This window comes from Lathamus discolor, chromosome 1 (assembly GCF_037157495.1).
Source record: "Lathamus discolor isolate bLatDis1 chromosome 1, bLatDis1.hap1, whole genome shotgun sequence".
Lineage (NCBI taxonomy): Eukaryota > Metazoa > Chordata > Aves > Psittaciformes > Psittacidae > Lathamus > Lathamus discolor.
The window spans coordinates 67,851,948-67,873,220 of NC_088884.1; the positions used below are offsets into that span (position 1 = coordinate 67,851,948).

A 21,273-nucleotide genomic window follows, 5' to 3' on the forward strand; every position below is an offset into this window, starting at 1 on the left:
GAGGGACCTCACCATCTATCAGGAGGCAGAGTCTGTGCCCAGAGGTGTTGCCAGTGGGGCAAGGTAAACACCACTTCCACCCAAACCAAATACATCCTGTTTACACGGGTCACAGGGGAAATGTGACTCACCATGGATCCTGGCAAAGCTCTTGGTGATGATGACCCTGCCCCCCAAGTGACGTGGCTCCAAGGCTGCATGCTCTCGGCTTGATCCCTCACCGTAGTTTTCATCCCCAACAACTGCCCATTTGACACCCATTTTCTGTGACAAACAAAAGAGATTTACATTTCTGCAGTCACTCAAGTGAGGAATTAACAATAAATAGCCACCCACACATCTAATTCCAGCACTGCACTAGTGACAGCTGTGCTATGGCACCTTTTCCCAGAAGGTTCCCTTTGGCATTAAGTGCTTCCCAGCAGTTGGGCACCGCCATCCTTCGCTAATGAGGGCTGGAGAGGACTCATCAGAAAAACATACCTGGACTCTAAAAATAAATTCTTCTTTCATGTTTTAGTAATTCATGGACTTCCCACTTCAATTTCAACTCGGCCTGCTTTTAAATCAGCTTTTAAAACGGAAGGGGGGGTGTGTATGGATATTCAGGCACTTGCACATCTCCTTGAAATCGGGGGGGATGCCTCCAATTTTGAAAGCACGCAGCAACCAAACATTTCCCAACAAACACTTTAACACTCCCAACAGACCAAAGCAAATCTTTGCTGCCACCTTTCTTTCCATGGTCCTGTGTCAAGAGCTGCATTCACACCAGCCATGATCCCTGCTCTACTTCTGGAAGCAATGAAGAAAATTTTAACTTTTGTCTGCTGGAAGAATCAATCTGAGACCCCTGCCAAGCTGTCCAGAGGGTAAAAGGACACTTCAGATTCTAAGCCAAGCGTTAAAGAATGAAGAGGACAAGATTAGAACATATTTAAACATTAGACTAGTCACAGGTTAAATGCTCCAAGAGGCAAGATGTAGTCCCACTCTGATGACACCCGTGCCTTCTAAGGTGTGCACGTGCCTGGAAGAGTTCTTCCCCTTTTGTCTTATTATTTCTGGTCCCCTCTGGGTCACAAAACCCTCTTCCCCATAGCAGGTAGGGACAGAACCACCTACAGGAACTGCAATCATCAGAGGAAGACCCAAGAAAAAGCCTCAAAGCTGAGTTAATCACAGCTGCTGTTACTTGAGAGCTGGAAGCTGAGGTCCTCAGTCTTGGCACAGACTGCCCAACATGTAAACATCCTCTTAAAACAGGATGCCTCAGGGGAAAGTCTCACCTTGTAGTAACGGGCTGTGTCTGGGACTGGGCCAAACTCCTGGGTTAAGGCATTCCTCACAGAGTTGGCTTTGCCATTTTCAATGTTGATGGCGCCGATGAGCAGGTTGTTGGAGATGTTGTCCAGATGGCCACGGAATTTGAGCCATGGTCCGGCTGCAGAAATGTGGTCAGTGGTGCACTTCCCTTTTACCTAAAGGGCAGTAGAAGAGAAGAATGTCTCAGGATGCATCAGTGACTTGACCCTTCCTCAGCACTTTTATTGTGAAGAATCCTCACTTCTCTTTTAAAGGCACAAACCCAAGACAGTTGCATCTGTTACAGAATGATGGCACTCTAAGGCAGAACACAATGGTCATTCTGCACGCGCTGGGCAGGGAGAACATCCTTTGTTCCAAAGGGTAAATCACAAAAACAAGCTTAGCCATGACACCTCCTGCCATGTCCTCCCCTCTCTCAGCAGCAGGTTCTTTAGGTACAAAATGCAATTAAGCCCTTGCTGCTCAGTGTCCCTGCTGGGGGAGTCCAGCAAGATGCCAAGTGTTTCCTCTAAGTTTCCAAACTGCACATAAGCCTCCTCAGCTTGTAAGAACAGAATTCCCAACCACAGATAATGGTTTTCCCACTGGTAAGTGCCAGGGTGCTTGCAAAGGAATTGCCTGTGTCAAGCACAGCTCAGTATGGCCCTTTGGAGTACCTCCGGCTCTGTGTACTGAGAATCAGCAATGTCCCTGAAGGCCAGTTCCTAAGGGACAGCATTTCAGAACCAATCATTGTATTAACTGAAGCTTTCATCCTGGTAACTCACCACAAGCAATGAAGAGAAACCCTTGTCTTCATTAAGAGACTGAAATGCAATGTTTAACTATTGTGAAGTAATTTTGTATAAAATGGGAGGAGAACACACATACCGATGGATAAGAAGTTCTTAACTACCTCATTTCAGATAAAATACAACGTACAACAGTCAGGTATTTATTAGAGATGCCAATTCAAGAACCCACCCACCTTTCTACTGCAGATTGTAACTGGGACAAATTCTGCAGCCTGCATGGTAAGGGTAGCATCCTATGACATCGTATGACAAGCTTCCATTTTCACAGCACTAGCTAACCACTAGCCCAAAGGAGAAAAGTCTCTTAGTTATAACAAAAAGAAGTATCAGAAGGAAACACCTGGAAGGAAGATCCTTGATTCACTTCCCACAGGAATGTGGTTGTAGGGGAGGGAATCACAGATAGCTCAAAGGCACATCCAAAGCTCCTAGAGTTGATGTGCAAACCCCTGTTTGAGCAGTCCTGTCATAGCTGGTGTTCCACCACTACACTACTGACCTTAATGAGGATCAGCATGTCTTCAAGATCCTTGCCATCCCACTTATCAAAGGGCTCAAGGAGCTGGAGGCGCTGGCTGGTGGGGCTCACATCCACACGCTGCGTGCTGCCATCCTTGGGAGGGTACTGATAGGTGTCCTGGCCTGGGTCAAATGCCTTCAAAAAGAAGAAAGGAAAATCATCAGACTCAGACATTCCCAACAGCACATGAAGAGAACCAGCCAACACAGACAACTGCATCTGTTCTAGCTTTAACCCTAAGGAGGAGGTCACTCCATGAAGTTCCCTCACTACATATAAAGCACTAGTAGTGACAGGCCTTCCCCCTGCCCTGCTCCATCTCCAGACCCAGCAGTTACCATCTTGGGCAGCTCATCTGCATCAGGTGCTTCTAGTTTAAACTTCTTCCCATCTGCTCCTGTCAGGTAATCTGTCTCAGGGTTAAATTTTAGAGTGCCAGCAATGGACAGGGCTGTAACAATCTGAAAGAACAAAAAGACAGACACATTTAAAGGCATATTCTACTCCTCATCTCTTAATTTGAAAGTCCTACACCCAACAGTACCAAAGCCAGGAGCCAAGCTACAAACCAAGCTAAACTGGGTCTCTTTTGCAGGCAGGAGAATTAGCTCCCTGACACCTTAAACTATTCCATGACCCCTACTTTGGCTATTTCTTACCTCTGGAGAGGTCACAAATGCGTGAGTCTCTGGGTTGGCATCATTGCGACCTGTGAAATTCCGGTTGTAGGATGTAACTATTGTGTTTTTCTCTCCTTTCTTGATGTCTTTCCTGTGAAAGAAACAACCACACTCGTAAATCCAAAGGGAATACTGCTTCTAGATATCTCACTGCTAAAATCCCCCAGCTTAGTTTTGGTAGCAATCCCTGTCTTTTGGAAACATGAATTGGTGCCTGGACATGTTTTCCTCCCTTAAGCAGAGGCTCAAAACCAAGTCAGACACTGACTCGTGGAGTAGTTTTCATAGCCCATATTGTGCACTGTTGAACTATCTAAACAACAGCCAACGAAGTACATTGCCTTTGGACATCCCACTATTAGCAATGACAAAGCCACTTGAGTATATATCTCTCATCCCTTCTGTTGGGAATTTTCCTCCCTGACACTCCAATGGACTGAAGTTGGACCAACTTACTTTTCCTACTTCAAAAGGACCATACAAACTCCAGCCCACCCTCTCACAGACAACAAATCTCACCCCGTTTTTTGCCTACTGTAAGAAGCCTCCAGGTGTAGCCGTTGTGCAGCTTCACTCATCTAAAGGCTCAGTGTAAATCTACAGTGTTTGATTCCTCCTCCTCCAGTGTGTATCAGACAGCTATGGCAAATGGGGTTTTAAGCATTTAATTTTTAATTCCCAGTGTGTTATTTTTACAATGAGATTTCGCTTCACAGAGCACTTCAGGAGCTAAAAGATACACAGCTAGAGTGAGGTCTTTTACTTTACCTGTCCCACTGGCCAATGCATGGCCCACAAGCGTTGGCAAGAACCAGTCCTCCAACATCACGCAGGATTTTCGCCTGAGGGCAAAGAACAATTTTGTTACCGGTAGAAAGCCTGGAATAAGTTCCTGGGATTGCTCTTTCAGGGGAAGAGGAGGCCAGTCTTGAAACAGAAAGTGTCACCTGCTTGCACTTTGGTTAAGCAAATCACCACAGAGAAGTATTGTTCCTTGTTCCTTGAAACAGAGAAAATTCACCCCCTTGTTTCACTTGCACGTTTTGAGTCAACTTTTGTAAATACATGGGGTCTGATCCCAGTGAAGCTGTAAGTTAACACTGGGGACGAGCACAGGATGACTTGCCAGGATGATCCCATTCACTACCTACTTCAAATTGAGCAATGCAGCTACCCACAGACACTTGACTGAAGGGCAGCATCTGGTCTGATTGATACCCTACACACTTCCTGTCCGCATAAGGACAGAACTGGTGACCGTGCAGGAGGTGTGTGTGCCTGCTCAGGCTTTTAAGCAAACAACTCTATTAAGAGGGCAGCTGTTAAAGAAAGGTATGACTGTAGACTTGGTTGGAGGAGGCACTAAGCATTGGATGGACGTGTCTACATACAAAGACTTGGTCCCCACGCTGTGACAAGCATCTTAACATTTACTAAATATCAGAACTAATTAAAACGTGATTTCCTGCACAGGATAGGGAAGAAAGCAGGTGGAGGTTCCTCTACAGAAACACTCATTTTAAATCAAATATGAGTTTTACCATAAGTTTAGTCTAAAATGGGAACCACCTTCCGATAAAAGGGCATGCTCACATCCTAAACTGTTCTTAAAGGAGAGAACTGGATTGCAAGTGGGTACTAGCCCATCATCAGCCATGGCCACCCACAGAATCCCAGAAGCATGAGGCATCCCTTGCTATGCATAATGTTATCTCCTAAGGGTCCCAGTTCCTGGTAACTGTCTCAGCTCTGCCCAGTTCCAACCCCATTCTTATATGCCCAGGTAGTAAAGATAGCAGGTCAAAACACCGCTAAGGTGACAACAGGACCCACAGACATAATAACGCACCAGTAATTGCACTTATCTAGTGATAAGTGAGCACAAGGTTTTTAAACTTTGGTTTGCATTAGTTACCTCTGGACTCATGAGTACTGTGTTGGAAGAGAGTTAAAAACCTAAGTGTAAAGAGCAGCCATACTCACATAACCATCTCTTTCAATGGTGGCACGGATCTGCTCTGAGCCTGGAGTGATTGTGAACTTAGATTTGCACTTCAATCCATGTGATAGTGCCTGTTTTGCCACTGCTGCAGAGCGCCCCATGTCCTCATAGCTGGAGTTCGTGCAGCTGCCAATCAAGCCTGCGGTGTTTGACAGAAACAAGGAGGTGGTTACTGCAGGCCAGGTTCTAGGAAGCTTCCCCCTGACCTATTCCTCAGCATTAAAAACAAGGGACAACTGCCTTTTCTGCTGACAAGTAATCTGAAGCTGTTTCAGGTACAAACATTGCCAAGCCTCCCAGCAATACACTGTGGTCACAAGCAATCCCTTGCCAGCTTTGGAGGTTGTACAGTCAGAACACACTACCCGAACACTAGTCTGGTTATTGTTTTACAAGATCCAAGTGTCACCTGCTTGCACTTTGGTTAAGCAAATTACCACAGAGAAGTATTGTTCCAAAAATAGAAAAGGCTTCAATCAAGAAATGGAAGAAATGATGAAAGGAAAGCATTCTTTGTCACAGTATAAAGACCACATGAGGACATACTGTGCCATCTTGACAGCGTTTTGGTGCTAACCAGCAAAATAATAAATTCTCTTTCAGTTACATCAAATCCATGCAACAGACTTTTAACAAAGGTGCTCTTCAACCAGTAATGTTCAACCCAATCATTCACAAGTTTCCAAGAAGGAAAACACACTTGTCTGCTTCTTGAGATTCAAATCCCTCCAGCTATCCCACATCTCATCCCACACACATGGCCCAGGGGGTCACTACTCTTCTCAGCAAATTCATACAGCTGTGAAGAGACGACACTGCAGCGAAGTCTAAGGACATACAGCAGTAATTAAAGGGTTAGATCCCAAGCTATGTGACCAATAGCTTATCCCAAGACAGCAACATTTATGCCACAAGGATGAAGGCAGAGGAAAGAGCAAATGCTACCCACCAACTCTGATATCAACAGGCCAGCCCTCCTTTTCTGCCACAGCACCAATATCTGACACAGGGTGCGCCAGGTCTGGTGTGAAAGGTCCATTGATATGTGGTTTCAGCTTTAAGAAACAGTGACAAAGTGAGAAATTACAGGAGCCAAGAAAAGCTGCAAAACACAGCAGCAAGTAAATTCCTTTCATAGCTCTACCTAGCAGCTGTTTAAATAGGATTCTCAGACACCAACACCAGCAGCTGTCAGTGAAGCAGACCTAAGCATTTTTCTTATGTTCTAGCACAGCACCAGCAGTGTCATGTCAAACTCCCAGCTTGGTCCTCATTCACACAAAGCGGAGTCACACCACAACATGCAAGACAGGCAAGCAGGAAGGAAGCCTTACCTCACTGAGGTTGATTTCTATCACCTGGTCATAATGACAACCAGAATCTGGTACCAAGTGTTGCTTGAATTCATCTGCTAGCGCAGCTATGTCTGGAATAAGAAAGAAGTGAGACCTGAAAAGCGTAGTGAAAATGGAAGAGAAAAAGCTTGGAACAACTAAACACAGGAAGTCTACCATGTAACTTCCCCAGCCACTTCATCTACAAACTCCCTGCTTATGTAAGATGACCTACAGGATCCTGCAAGGCCAGAAGTCACCATGAACACCATTGTAGGAGGATGCTGCTCCCAGAACACGCCTTCACTTAAACCCGTACTTCACCCACTTCAACCCCAAAACCCTCTTACCAGCTCTCCCAGTCTTGCCCAAGTATTTCTTCATCCGGTCATTGTAAGGGAAGATGGATGTGGTAGCTCCAATTTCAGCCCCCATGTTACAGATTGTTGCCATTCCTAGAGTACGAGTGGGAGAAGAGACCACAGGGTCAATGAGGAAGTCAAAGGGCACCCAATCCACCAGAAGTCAGTCCATGCAAAAGACAGCAAACCCAAGAGAGATGAGTGCATTAGCAACAGAAACCTAATTCCACAGCAGAGGAAACACTGACTACCTAATGGCTGGCTCAGCCTGTCATGTTTCTGTGCCTGCCATCAGACTTTTCTGCATGGAAGGAACTGAAAGCTACACTGATTCTTGCAGATACTGGAAGGGATGACAGGGACCCAAACCCCTGTCTGCACTGAGCACCAAATATATTTACAGCAGTGAGCAGCATCTCTGCTACCTGCAGTGAGTGTCCTGTCCCTCCCTACTATGTCCCTTTACTGGAAGAGCCAGAAATCTGAGAAATGTAACGGGTTGAATAAAAAGTGTCCAGTGACGGAATACAACAAAGAAACCCAAACCATCTTCTCATGCCACTGGGATCACCCATGCCTTTCAAGGACACAGCAACAAAGCTGCTGTTTTACATTTAATGAGCTAGCAGTATGTATCACAGGTCAAGTTCTTCTGGTTTCAAAGAAGAGAAATCCCAAATTGCCCTCAGTTTGTAAATCCAAATATTCCAAGTTGTAGCCAAGCCATACAAATGGAGAGAAGCCCAGCTTGAAGGCTTCTCTCCAAGCCAAAGGAAGGGACACTTCTCATAATTCAGTCCTAACTAACATCATTACAGACCACTGGTTCAAATTCGGCACCAAGACCCACAGTTAGCTCGGGTAAGACTCCATGTTACAAACTGCCGCTTTCTGGTGATCCCTCCGCCCTGCTTTTCTAAAACTCACTTTCTCTAGCAGCTGTCATACATGTATCCCCTTCAACCTGTTTCTTTCCTCTACTGATGACCTTTTTTAGGCTGAAATGAAAATGTCATCTTCATCTCTCTCCACCCTCTAAGCGTATGTGGGAATACTTCCACCTTACTCTTACCCACATGCACGATCTTACAGGACTCTTTCTGATTAACCATTAGGTGTTCTCAAAGTCACAAGAAGATTTAATGGAGAGAAGTTGCTTTCTCACCAAAAAGGAGTGGTATTTTGTTATTCCACTCTCACCCACTCTCCCAGTTTGACGTGTACTAATCGCCTGGCCAGGCTAAGGGAGGACATTTAGTACTTCTTGCCTCATTCCCTTCCCAGCCTCCACAGACAACTCAACACTCACATCCAACACCACACCACTCAGATAAGAGATTTGCATTGCCTCACCAGTGCAAGAGATTGAATCCACACCAGGCCCGTGGTATTCGATGATGGCGCCTGTTCCACCCTTGACAGTGAGGATGCCAGCCACTTTCAGGATCACATCTTTAGGAGAACTCCAGCCTGAAAGCTTGCCAGTCAGTTTTACACCGATAACCTGAGCAACAACAATGGAAAAAACATAAAATACTGACACCATTTCCTTTCAGCAGTCAAAACAATGCATCAGAATTTTTCCAAAGAATGTGGGTGGTCACAATAGCAAAGAACAGAAAGTCCTGAAGTAGCAGAACACATGCACAAGGGCCGAAATCACTGACAGGGCCAACTGAGGGGAGATCCCCACTCACCTCTGTCTCTCAGTCCCTGAATAAAAAGGCTGGAAGTGGAAAATCAGAACTAACAATGAATCATAGACCAGCTGTTTGAGCCAGTGTGGGGTTATGAACAAGACTAGAATGGTATATACATATAGTGCCTGAAAATTCATGTTTCTTATACATCTTATATCTCACCCTTCACGCTGAAGATTAGTATTCCTTCTACTCCTACCTTTGGGCACTTGAGCTCCCAAGGGATTCCTGCCATGACATCTACAGCATCAGCTCCACCCACACCAATGCAGATTCCTCCCAGGCCACCTCCGTTGGGGGTGTGTGAATCTGTGCCGATCAGCATAACCCCAGGGTAGGAGTAGTTCTCCAGGATGATCTGAAAACAAACATGGATTGTTTGCTTGCTTGTTTGTTGGGAAAGAAGGGGGAAGACAGCAAGAAAGAAGACAGGAATACTAACTTAGATCAGTTTGCATTTGCAGATTGCAGGAGCAGCAAAGTATTTCAATTTGGTTTAGACTGGAAAACCACTTCTGTTTCAAACTCCTTGTGGAGGATGTAATGACAGAACGAGGTACCAAGTCTCAGTCCCAGAACAGTAAGAAAACTTAGAAAGCGACCTCCATTTTTTCACTGGAAGACTCTCCCTCCATTGTAGGCTTTTGCCAAGATGTCACCTTTGTTAGGGCTCAAGGGTCTTGTTCCTTAGTCTCCATACCCTTAATCAACTTGCTGAGCAACCCAGTTCACCTATCCAATGCTAGTGAGACCTTTCATAGTCTTTATGCTCGCATACCAGTAGAATACCAACAGGCTCCTTCAAACTGTGCTGCCAGCCAAAACCTAATCACATAGAAGAATCCCTCACAAATACACCAAGAGGCCGGCCTTCCCTTATTGCTGCTATTGATTCCACAAGAGATTCTTCAACTATTAACAAACCCGCAAAACAGTTTTTTCATGAAAAATGGTGAGTTTTCTATGGTAGCAACACAGTATAGAACTCAAGCTAATGAAGTTCTCACTCCAGATGTGCCATACCAACATTATGGACTGCCTTTCTGGGAAGCACAGAACTTGGAGCGTATGCATCACACAACAGCTTGGGCAGAACTAAGGTGGCCCTCTATTGAGAAGACCAAGGGTTTGCTTCTAGTACTCCCAGCTTCATTTGCTTGTAGCTCACATTTGCATACTTGTGCCAAGAAAGGTCACTTTCAAGGTCTCATTTTGCAGAGCTGGACTCTAAAGATGTACAACAAAACCAGTTTTCTCCAGCCAGAGAAAGTCTGCCACAGGAAAGCTGGTAACCACAGCACAGAGCTATGTTGCCATGTGACAGATGTTACAAGTGGTTTCAGAGCACAGATGACCTGAGGTGTTCCCATAGTCTTTTGGAGAGTTCACCTCTTCTGTTTCCTTTCTCTGTTGTACCACACCAAGGTAAGGTAACCTTAACTTGTTTTGTACATCAGAAAACGTAGCAGAAAGCTCTTAATTGTACTTAGTCACAGTTTGTCTGCTGAAAAGATGTTTACCAATTATCCATTCTCTTCTCCACTCCTTTTGCTTCATGGTATACTTCAGATTTGACTGCCTGCACTCAGAGGAGCAACCTAAAATGCCTACTAGACCCACAGAGCAAGTCAACCAAGAGCGAGTTATGGAAATCCTGCCAGAGGTGTTGGTTTTAAAGGACAAAAAGCCTCATTAAGTGGTATGTTATCCTGGACGGTCCTGTTCTTTTATGATGCAAGTGCTGTAATAAGAGAATTTCGGATCTGGAAATCACTTTGCGTTTTATTCAAATTCACATGGCAACTCGTTAAGTGTTGCCATTCTTGAGTACCTAAAGTAACCTGCTCTGTTTGGTGTCCCAACATACCCTCCTGGTTTTTACGGAAACAAACGCATACAAAATAACCCTAAAAACCCCAATGTTCCCAAAGCTGCTTTCCTCACCACCAAAAGCAATTCACATTAGCCCTATACAGCCAGCTTCATGGCATCACCTTACTGCCCCAATCGTACCAAGAGGAGCCAGCCCACAAGCAGTTATGATATTTCAAGCATCTGTGATTCACATGACATGTTGTTGGCATTACCCAATCACACATCAGGTTACAGGATGACCAAAATAACCTTTCAGAAAACCACTGCTGTCAAGATAACTGAGAGAGGGCAAGCAAGAAAACCCACCCGCCTCAAGGAAAGCAAGTTGTTTCCCCAAACTGGTGACATTCTCTAAGGGTGTGCACCTGAGGTCTTCTCTTCACCATAAAGTAAAGGAGCCACTGCATGTTCAGAGATTGCAAACATATACACACGCACTTTACCTGGTGAATGATTCCTGACCCAGGTTTCCAGAATCCCACTCCATACTTGGCACCAGCCGTTGCTAGGAAGTTGTACACCTCCTTGTTTATGTCCTGTTCACACAGGGAAATGCAGAGCATTAGTAGCACATTTTCTTCCTCCAGACATCAAGAGCTCATTCAAACACATTCCCTTCCCTCTCATGCCTGTCTTTAGTTTGCCCACAGCTCTGTAGCAGCTAGAGGCAGGTACACGTTACTCCTAAAACCAAAAGGGATCAAGACTGCACTAGAGGGAGGTACACATTACTCCTAAAACCAAAAGGGATCAAGACTGCTTGCCAGTCAGTTGTAACAGCCCATTTAATTTCATCCAACTTGTAGCTCTACTAAAGCATTTTTAGTTTCCAGTTCCAAACAGCACAAGGAAAATAGCACAATTAAAGGAAAACCCTGCCAATAACACATTAAAAAATGCTCTCTTCATTTCCTGTCTTCTCAGGGTGCTGGGTATTTTAAAAACTTGTTTTCCTCTCTTCTTCTATCCCCTGCTTCCTTCTCTACCAGCTGTTCCTGTTGCTTTACAGATGCTTAGCAGACATTTCAAAGCCCTTAGACAAGCATTTTGGCTTTATTTTTACAGATTAAGAAATGGAACTGAAAGCTGGTCTCTGCTAGGGGAGTCAGTGGGTGTCATTTCTCATTCTACCAAGTCTGCTGTCTAAGACTCACACAATGCCGCCTTTCTTGCTGCACTATCACCATTACTGGTGGAGGTCACACCGTGAAAATTGCTTGTGAGAATAACCAGGGTTGCCAAGGAAGTACAACACTATTATGTCCTGATAGCTCTTGGCAAAGGAATGGCAGAATAGATAAGATAAGCACTAGGAAAGAGTTTCTTAAAAGACTGTTCTCATGCAGCTACCCTTTGGAATAAAGAGAAAAGGAAAACTGGAGATAATGGAAGAATTGTCTTAGCACACATTTGCTGAAGTTTCCCATGAGGCAGCAACAGTTCTTTAAGCCTCGTTTTTCCACTAGGAGTTGGGTCACTTCACTCTGTGCATCCCTCCCCCAGTAAAGCATGCTGATGTGCCAGGAGCAGATCCAAACCACCCTCTGGCCTGCCAGCATTCATTGTGTGCCAACTGGCAGCAGCAGAACTGAGTCAGAAGGCAGCAGGACCTTTACTTGCTCTGCTCAGAGTGGATGGCAAAGGAGGGACTCGGCTCAGCTCAAGGCTGCAGCGAATATAATTGCACTACAGAGGACAAATAAATGCAGAAACAGGGGGAAGGAGAAGACAGGAGGTGAAGGGAAGACAGGAAACTGTTTTATTTGTGAAGTCCAAATTCTTAATTGCACAACTTGGGCACAACCTAGGGCTGAGACAAGTGGAGTGAGAACTCCCCAAATTCACTCCTGAGCAGTACAAGTGGCTTTACCATGGCCTGAAGGAGGAAGCCAGAAGCAGTTACTTCCAACATCAGGAGTATCTAGAAATAGGTATGAACTAAAATCTTAAAATGCAGCTGAGCCCCCCCAAACTGTTTACTGCTTGTAAATGTTGGTATCAACACCCAAGGCACAATTCCTCCTGGCTCTAACAGTGGACTTTGGCTAGGTCTACCTGGAGTAACAAGATTTCCCCACCTCCCTACTATGCTCAGAGCATGCTCTTCCTCAGCCAATGCATTGTGGTATGTAGGACAGAGGTGAATGTGTGTATATTTAACAGAAGCCCCTATGGAGGAATAAGCAGTAAAACAGTGAGTGGGAACTTTAAAAAGGCAGTGAATCAGCAGTTTCGCAATCACCACATTGAAACTCCCAAGTAAAAAACGCCCTTCATGCTTCCATACACATTTATACCCACCCTCACTAGCCCTGAAAGCTGCACATGCTTCAGTTAGAGCTCTTCAGCTAATCTCTAGCAAAAAGTCTGGGAAACAAAAGTAGCTATTTGCTCCCTCCTCACAGGAGACACCAGTGCAATGCAGATGCATGTTCAGGATTTTTTTCACACTGCCATACTGTGGCATGAAGAGCATAACTCTATAGAGTAATCTGTCTTCCTTTTGTCTCCCTTTGAAATAAGATTTTTCCTCTCCCTTAGCTGAAATATCTTCTCACACTCCAGAACACACATGATGCAGACTTCCATCATTAAATCCAGCTTTTCCTACATTCATGGTCCATTAAACCATGTGATGATGAATCTCAGCTGAAAAATTCCCAAACATCCATTTACTTTGTTTCTTTGCTGTATCTGACCTGTCTACAGAGCTGACCACCACAGGCAATCTGTTACCATATCTGATTCATGGCTGTCCTTCCTGGGGGGAAAAAACCCAAAATGAAACCTCTTCCTTTGACTGGCAGGAGGCTTTCAGAGAGAATTTACACTTCTGCAATAGTAACCTTGGCTCTTCGAAGATCATTTTCACCACCTGACTGGGCTTCGATGAGGTGATCACAGTGGATGGTGGAAGGCACAGCCACTTTCGGTAGCCCGCTGCTGATGAACTGTAGCATTGCCATCTGAGCAGTGGCATCCTGCATGGCCACACGGTCTGGCCGTAAGCGCAGGTAGGTCTTGCCCCGCTCGATCTCCTGCTTGGCTGGGTCATCCAGGTGTCCATACACAATCTTCTCAGACAAGGTCAGGGGACGGTCAAGCCTGGGGAGAAGAATTTTAGTATCGGTATTTTGTTTACTTAGACATTTGTCCTTCTAAGTATGTAACAGAATGCTTCTCTATATAATCGAGCCTTTTAAGAACTACTAACACAGAAACCTGCGTGTTCTTCTTGCAGCATTAAAATATCAACTGGCTAAACCAAGGGCTCAGACCAGAAAGTTCAGAAGTATATGTGGACTGATGGCACTTTATGCTTTCTTTCCTGTAGAGGAAAAGAAACATTGACTCTGCTTGTTACTTGAGTCATACCTCAGGACAGCAAATGTGGAGGGCAGAGAGAGGTCAGACTTGATTCGCAAATACCAAGCCCCACAGCAAGCAAGTACAGCTAAGCTGTTTCATGACCTCAGACCTTTCATCCTGCAACTGTATCAGTTGAGGGACCTATTTATGTCAGTGGTGAGATCTTCAGAGAAGTAACTAAGAAGAGACAATGGCTTGAAATGAGAGCTACCATATTTAACAAAGGATGCAAAGACTGAAGGACATGTTATACAAACCACCGCTGAGGTAAATGGAGCAGGAACGACAACTCAGCAGGCACACAAGCCTCTATCGGCAGATTAAGGTCACTATGTTTACATATGCTACAAATTCCCAGCCCTCCTTTCCATGCCTAACGTCTACAGTGGAACACAGGAGAACATTCACTGTCAAAACAGTGCAGAGGAGCATTAGCCCATAATGACCACTGCCCACACGCTGCTTCCCCAAGAAAGGAGCAAGGGCCAATGTGAAGGCTCCTCAAAGAGGGCATTAAACTAAGAGGACAGAGACCTAACACCTCCTCTGCACTGCCCTGTTTCTCTTCATGTTGCAGTGATTCATTGTAACCTTCAAGCTTCCCACAGTGCCCACCACTATATGGGGACACTAACTCAGGCTTCACTTCATCTGCAACTGCCACTGCTCAAAGCTTCCCTCCCTGCTAAATGTTTCCTATGCCAGAACTCTGTGACATTTTTTCCTTCTCTCCTGTCACTGCAGAGCTAAATTCTGCACATTGAGCCCTCCCGTTTCCTCCTCCACTCTTACCTCTTACGGACAATGTTGATGTTCTTCTCCATCTTCTCATAATTTATGTGGTCATTAGGCTCAAAGTGGCTCATGGCCACCTTGGCCCGCTGGCAGAGGACAGGAGCAACATGGTAGCGTCGTACCCCACTGTTCAAGGCATGCTGGAAAAAGGAGAGTATTAGCACTGAAACCTGGCAGAGTGAATTCCTGCAACATACCAATAAACCAATTGTTTTTCAGTTGTTACTCCTGGGATTCTACAGCCTGAGACACAGGGAAATTGCAAAGGCTTCTAAAGGTACCCAATAAACATTTTATAGCACAATACTGCATACGATGTTAAAAAGTGAGACACCAGGTTATATAGAACGGGCAGCATTTACTAAATTATTTTACATCTCTATTTATAGCACCAGATGCCTTATGCTTTCAGTGAGAAATCTGCTTTCAGGCAGCGCTGAAATAACTCTCGAGCAAACACCAGTTTGCTATACTCCTGGCACATTACAACCATGGTGGAGAAAAAACACATGGAGTTTCCAAAGCAAGCTAATGTAGGTTTGTATTTCCTCACTGGTGTTGTGTTCATATAGAAGGTCTGGCAGGTGACACAATATGGAACTGAGTAGATACCAGTCTGTTCCAACACCACACACCAAGTTCCTTGTGCAGGGTCCCTGCATACTGTTACAAACCTTATTGTATTTCCACATAAGGTGAGCTGCATTTCAGTGCTAGGTAGAGTGACTCTGATGTACATGCCTGGTCTATGGTACAATGCAGAGCAGGAGAAAGACAAGACACGGAACAAACACATCAGTTTCACCAACCTGGCTGTGCAGATCTACCTGCTGTTTACCTTCCCTCTCACAAAGGCATCCTCACCTTTCCTTTGAGAAAAGCCTTGCACCTGCCCTACAGGTGACAGCAAGACAGATGAACTATACTGTGAGCTGAACACAGCAGCAGAAAAGAACACGATGAAAAACAAGCCCAAATTTCACTTGGCAGCCCTCACAGTGAAACAGTTCTGGAACATGGGAGAAGGGCAGGTTACAAGGAGGCACCTTTACAGTGCCCAGGGTTAAAAGGCTCTCACGCAACTTTGAAAACTGAGACAGAGGCAGCCTCCATAAAAACTTCCAAGGATTTGGCACATGCATTTCTTACATCCTTTCAAAGTCTCAGTCATTAGCACTGGAAGTCTAGAAACAGACTGAAGACAAGAGCTCAGGGTTCTTCCTCCTCCAGTATTACACTTAATAATCTTAATCCTGTTTTTTTCTGTTCATCCTTCACTTCAGCATTATGAGGTTTTCGAAAGTACAGGCTAATAAACACATCAGCATTGCCCTAAATATTCCTTTTGTATGTATGGTTGCAGATCAGCAGATATTCCTTGTGCAGAACACAACTGCAGCACCTACCACTGCTTTTGCACTGTCAAAAATGCTGGCCAAGTCTTTAAATCTGCTCAGGCACTTTTAATTTTCCCTTGTAAGTATTTTCCCAGTTTTCTTGTTACCACTGTGTGAAACAATCATGACCGATAAGATGTTACTGACTTTTATCCAAAACTTTTATTATCCTTTTGACGACATTTGTTAGTATCTTACACACCAAAAAGTTGAGGAAACCTAGGCAAGATCACAATAGCCAGCAAACCAGCAATAAAGGTGCAGTTTGCTTTTTACCCCAACCAATCCTAACCTATTAGATATGCAGCTTTTGGTAGGAGCAATACAGACCTATAACAACCGCACACCACTTGCGCTAAAGCATATCTGAAGTAAACATGAACATGGCAGTACAAGAGAGGGCACTGCTCCTCCAGGAATGCAAATCAAACCCCGTCATCAAATTTCATTGCACTGCTCTTGAAGCTTAGAACTTCCAGAATGTATCACACGTGTCAGAGCTGAGACTTTTCCTCCTTCCATGAGGAAAAACATTCCCAACAAACCAAACACTACCAGGCTTCTCATTGCTAAATGTACCCAAGCGGCTCTTTACCCAGCAGTCATGTAACTCCTGTGTTTGTTTTCTTCTGCCTTTTTAACTTAAGCATTTACCCAGCACAATTTATGCTGTGGGAATGTCTTTACATATCCGCTCTCTTGTGAAAACCTCCAACTGCTGCAGTGGCTGGAAAAACCACTGAGGGATTTCATCACCGTTCATGGAAAAATAATCTCTTCACCAGAACAAGAAAGGTATTCTGGTTTATTGCAGTAATTCCTTCTTCCCCTGCACCAAAAGAACCCTGTAACACAACTGATTAATGGAGTTCCTCCTTGTCACCCAGTAAACTGAGAGCTAAATTTCACTGTAATTCAGAGTACAGAAGAACAGATTTGCAAATTAAAGTCATGGCAGAGGCTTCATTCTAATCTTTCTTGGAACCAATGCTGATTATGATAAAAATCTGAAGCAGGGCTCTTCAAAGAGAGGTACAAAGAAGTTTTTCAGCTAAAATATTGCCAGTCTGATCATACACATCTTTATCCTTCTACTTCACGGGATGGCTCAATAAAACACAGTATTTATTCAAATACTATATAACTATTCAAACAGTAATCGCAGACGTAGCAATGCAAAGTAGTTGATGCCTGCTTGACCACACCTTCAGGCTACCCAAGACAGGAAAGTGAGGGGAAGGATCCTGCCTGGACACGGAGACTGGCAAGAGAAATCTGGAAAACTGAAGGTCTGTTTCTGCGACGGCCAATAAGACTGGGGGAAAATAACCACCTAGGCCAATCAACTTCAGAAAAGAGAATATTTTTGTCTACAAAAGACTTTCATAAGACGCCCATTAAAAATGTGCTATCTTCAGTTTACTGGGAGCTAAATCTCACCCCACATCTCTACTCTGTCAGGAATTAATTTGATTCAATATGACTGTTCACATGTTGGCGTCCAGCAAGCCTGAGGATCCATCACCAATAGTGAGCAACAGCATACACCGCCTGGTTCAAGAGTCTAATCTCTCCTCATAAGGATCTATAATCACTCATCATGCTTGTTGATTCTCTCTGACTGTCCTTTTTCCACCGCATCCTTAGAAATGGAGCAGCAGAACTACAAAATTAAGGAAAAGCCACAAGACTAAGTTTCCATTTTGTTCTGCCTCACTCTTCGCTGAAATAGTAGGTGGTTAGGGGGGGCTAACCACCACAGTGAGAAGTGCCTTGAGATCAACAGCCATGAGAAATAGCCAGCAATCTATAGATATTCCCTTTTATCCAGGAACTGGCAATTTCCTGGGACTGACCACTCAGCAAACAGCTGCCAAGTGATCTCCTCTCATCTGGCATTGAATGCATTATCCCTGAGTGTCTTTATTCAGATTTCAGCAGAAGAAATGGCAGTAATCATTACAGGGCTCCTAAGTCTATCAGTATTTTGGCAGGTCCTTAGGAAACACAAGAACTCCAGCCTATTAAATGGGTGTTGTACTTCAACCCCAGCTGGCAACTAAGCACCCCACAGCAGCTCATTCACTGCCCCTGGTGAGATGGGGCAGAGAACTGGAAGAGTAAAAGTGAGAAAACTTTATCTCAGAGGTTGAGATAAGACAATTTAATTAGTAAACCAAAATAAGGAAATCATTCACCACTTCCTATTGGCAGGCAGGTATTCAGCCATCTCCAGGAAAGCACAGCTCAGTCATACATAAGGGTTACTTGGGAAGACAAACACCATCACTCCAAACATCCCCACCTTTCTTCTTCTTCACTCAGCTTTATATGCTGAGCATGATGTTATATGGTATGGAATATCTCTTTGGTCAGTTGGGGTCAGCTGTCCCAGCTGTATCCCACTCCCAAATACCTGTGCACCCCCAGCCTACTCGCTGGTGGGGTGGGGTGAGAGGCAGAAAAGGCTTTGACTCTGTGTGAGCACTGTTCATCAGTAACTATAATATCCCTGTGTTACCAACACTGTTCTCAGCACAGCTCCAGAACATCACCCCATACCAGCTACTGTGAAGAAAATTAACTCTACCCCAGCCAAAGTCAGCACAATGGATCTCTAAGAAAACCAGTACTTATCTTGATGGACTTCAAAAACTCATCTTGAAAAGATAGCTACCTTGCATTTAGCTCACTACAGTACATAGTCCAGATGCAACGGGAGTCTGAATCTGGAAACTAATGTACATTTCAGCAGCAAATATGACAGACAAGTCCAGTAAGCAAAAGCTCATGTTCAAAACAGTAGCAACTGTGCAACATGCACTCCTATCTGGGAAATCAGTCCTAGATATCCCAGCTGAAATACAGAATACCATTTTTCCTCATCCTCGCTGGCCTAAGAACCTTGGCCAAGTTTCCAACATTCACCATGATTCAGCTTAAAAAAATAAAATCAACCCAGTGCAGTATAATCAAACTGTAAAAAAAAAAAAAAAAGCAGTGTGGTCAAATCAAGTTGTAAATGCAGCCTGATTTTCTAGACCCACCTCTAAAGAGCAACCAAAATGAGGGTTCTGAAGACCAGTTTAGCTCTAGCCAGCACTGCTTTTTGCCAGCATGCACAAAGCTTCCCATACATCATTTCAGTACTTGCCTTCAATAACCCCTAATGCTTCAGGTATTTTATAGAGTTTTACAGTGCTGCTGCCAACATGGCTCAAGAAATGGGATGCTTCTAAAAGCATCTCTCATGCTTGACATGAAAAAGATCACGATCCTTTGAGGCTATTAGAAATACTTTAAATAGGACAGTCAGCCCAAACCAGGCTAATTCCGATTTATTTGCCGCAGAGGTAAGCTTCCTATGTAGTTCCAATTCCAAACCACTTCAGGAGATGAGTAGAACCAATGTTGATAACATGCCATGGTCAGTGCTGGCTTTATCACAGTGACTGGCAAGGTGAGTTTCATATTGATTCTTCTCTGGGCTGATACACACAGGCAAAAAAAAATGTGCCTCCTAAAGAGATCACCTAGAAGCATGTCTGACCATCACAGATTTGGTGCTTCATAGGTGGACAGGAGGTGGGAACCCCTATACTCTGAGCCTGATAATAGAAGACAGCCTCCTAGAATACTAAACTGCCCATATTCCCTGTGCTAGCAGAGCTTTTGTTTTCCATTACATTAACCTTAGCAAATGACTGCTTGTTCTCATGCGATGACACACAATGAGAACCAGTTCATTACCCTGATAAAGGATTTGCCTTCATTTTATGAGTAGTCATTTCTGTTCTAAGGACAAATTAGAAGCTATTTAACAATTAAGAGGGAATATACCAAGTTAACTGAAATGGTGCTATTCTGCAACTTCTGCTTAGATTTAGAAAGCTATACTTTACTAAAACACCAACCTCTAGAGTAAGGAAGTAATATAAAACATGAACTAAGCTTTGCAAAAATACTCTGGAATACCAGAAGCCAAGTTCTTACTTTGGCTCCCTAAGAAAAGGGAACACGTTGGCCAAGGTCACAAATGCCAAGGAGAGAAGTTACACTGCCTGACTTCATCACACGCTTTACTAAGGGGAGCACAGGCTTCATTATTGCTGCTTGCAGCCCTAGAAAAGAAAACTGTGTCCTGATATTTGCCTTCCAGGCTTTAAAATACCACAATGTCTTTATAACTCAGTACACATTAAGCACAATAATGTCCTGAGTAAGAGAACCTCTGTGGCGAGCTCATGTTACAGGCAGATGTGATTTTTAGAGGTCATAATAGACAAGACTACAGGAATCACTATCACTGTCTTGATAAAGACAAAAAGGCAGTTTAAGTGCTTGCCCAGGCTGCTTTTCCAGTCCTCCTAGGTCCCGTTTATACAGAGACGCTAGCATCTTTTCCACCAGGGCCTCTGTCCGCATTAAAAGTACGATTTTTGAAGCAGAGTGGCCAAAGGAGAGCTTTCATGCTCACTCACACAACGGGAAGTCACCTTGTGTTGCAGCACGCTGATAACGGGAAGAAACAGCACACGAGAGGAAGAAAACGGCACGGCCTCGGGAAAGGCTTTTTATTCCCCCGTTAGGAGCCCTGCCCTCAGGCTCACGGCCCCGCCGGGCCCAGGCCCTCACACCGATCCCTCCCCACCGCGGCGGGGTCGGTCGCGGGGACGCGTCCTGGCCCTGCCGCCCCGTTCACCTTGCGCTCACCTTGAAGGCCGGCCGGGCCAGGCGGCAGGGCGCGCCTTACCCCGGGGCGCGGGCGGCGGCCGCGCTACCGCCGCGACCTCTCCGCCATTGTCATAGAAACGGAGCGCTGGGCCGCGCCGGGGACACGCTGACCTACACGCGGAGGCGGGCACAGGCGGGGTCGGGACGGACCGGAGGCTGCGGGCGCCCTGCGGCGCCCGGCGCTGCCCCCGCCGCGGATCCCCGGCTATGTCCATCCCTCACCCCTCCCTCCCTCCCGCTGCCCGCCCGCCGCCGCCGAGCCGCTCACCCGGAGCCGAGCCGCCAGGACACAGTACGGCGCCATTTTGTTCACTGACAAAGATGAGGTCGCGCCCCGATGGCGTCACGCAGCCATTTTGATACCTCCGGCGCGCGGGCGGGG

The 21,273-nt window shown here is 45.1% G+C and overlaps 1 protein-coding gene across 1 annotated transcript in view; it reads right to left on the minus strand.

The window, feature by feature from the left end:
* The window catches only part of ACO2 (aconitase 2), a 22,667-nt gene extending 1,406 nt beyond the window's left edge, over positions 1-21,261 (minus strand). Inside the window, exons 1-16 of the mRNA XM_065677166.1 lie at positions 21,160-21,261; positions 14,758-14,900; positions 13,443-13,701; positions 11,040-11,132; positions 8,921-9,079; positions 8,375-8,525; positions 7,010-7,114; positions 6,660-6,751; positions 6,275-6,380; positions 5,307-5,464; positions 4,092-4,165; positions 3,303-3,414; positions 2,982-3,104; positions 2,623-2,778; positions 1,290-1,481; positions 132-264 (exon numbers count right to left, since the gene is read on the minus strand). Coding sequence (XP_065533238.1) covers positions 132-264; positions 1,290-1,481; positions 2,623-2,778; positions 2,982-3,104; positions 3,303-3,414; positions 4,092-4,165; positions 5,307-5,464; positions 6,275-6,380; positions 6,660-6,751; positions 7,010-7,114; positions 8,375-8,525; positions 8,921-9,079; positions 11,040-11,132; positions 13,443-13,701; positions 14,758-14,900; positions 21,160-21,195 — 2,092 coding nt within the window. The 5' untranslated portion in view covers positions 21,196-21,261. The remainder of the gene's footprint in view (positions 1-131; positions 265-1,289; positions 1,482-2,622; positions 2,779-2,981; positions 3,105-3,302; positions 3,415-4,091; positions 4,166-5,306; positions 5,465-6,274; positions 6,381-6,659; positions 6,752-7,009; positions 7,115-8,374; positions 8,526-8,920; positions 9,080-11,039; positions 11,133-13,442; positions 13,702-14,757; positions 14,901-21,159) is intronic.
* Positions 21,262-21,273: the final 12 nt, after the last annotated feature.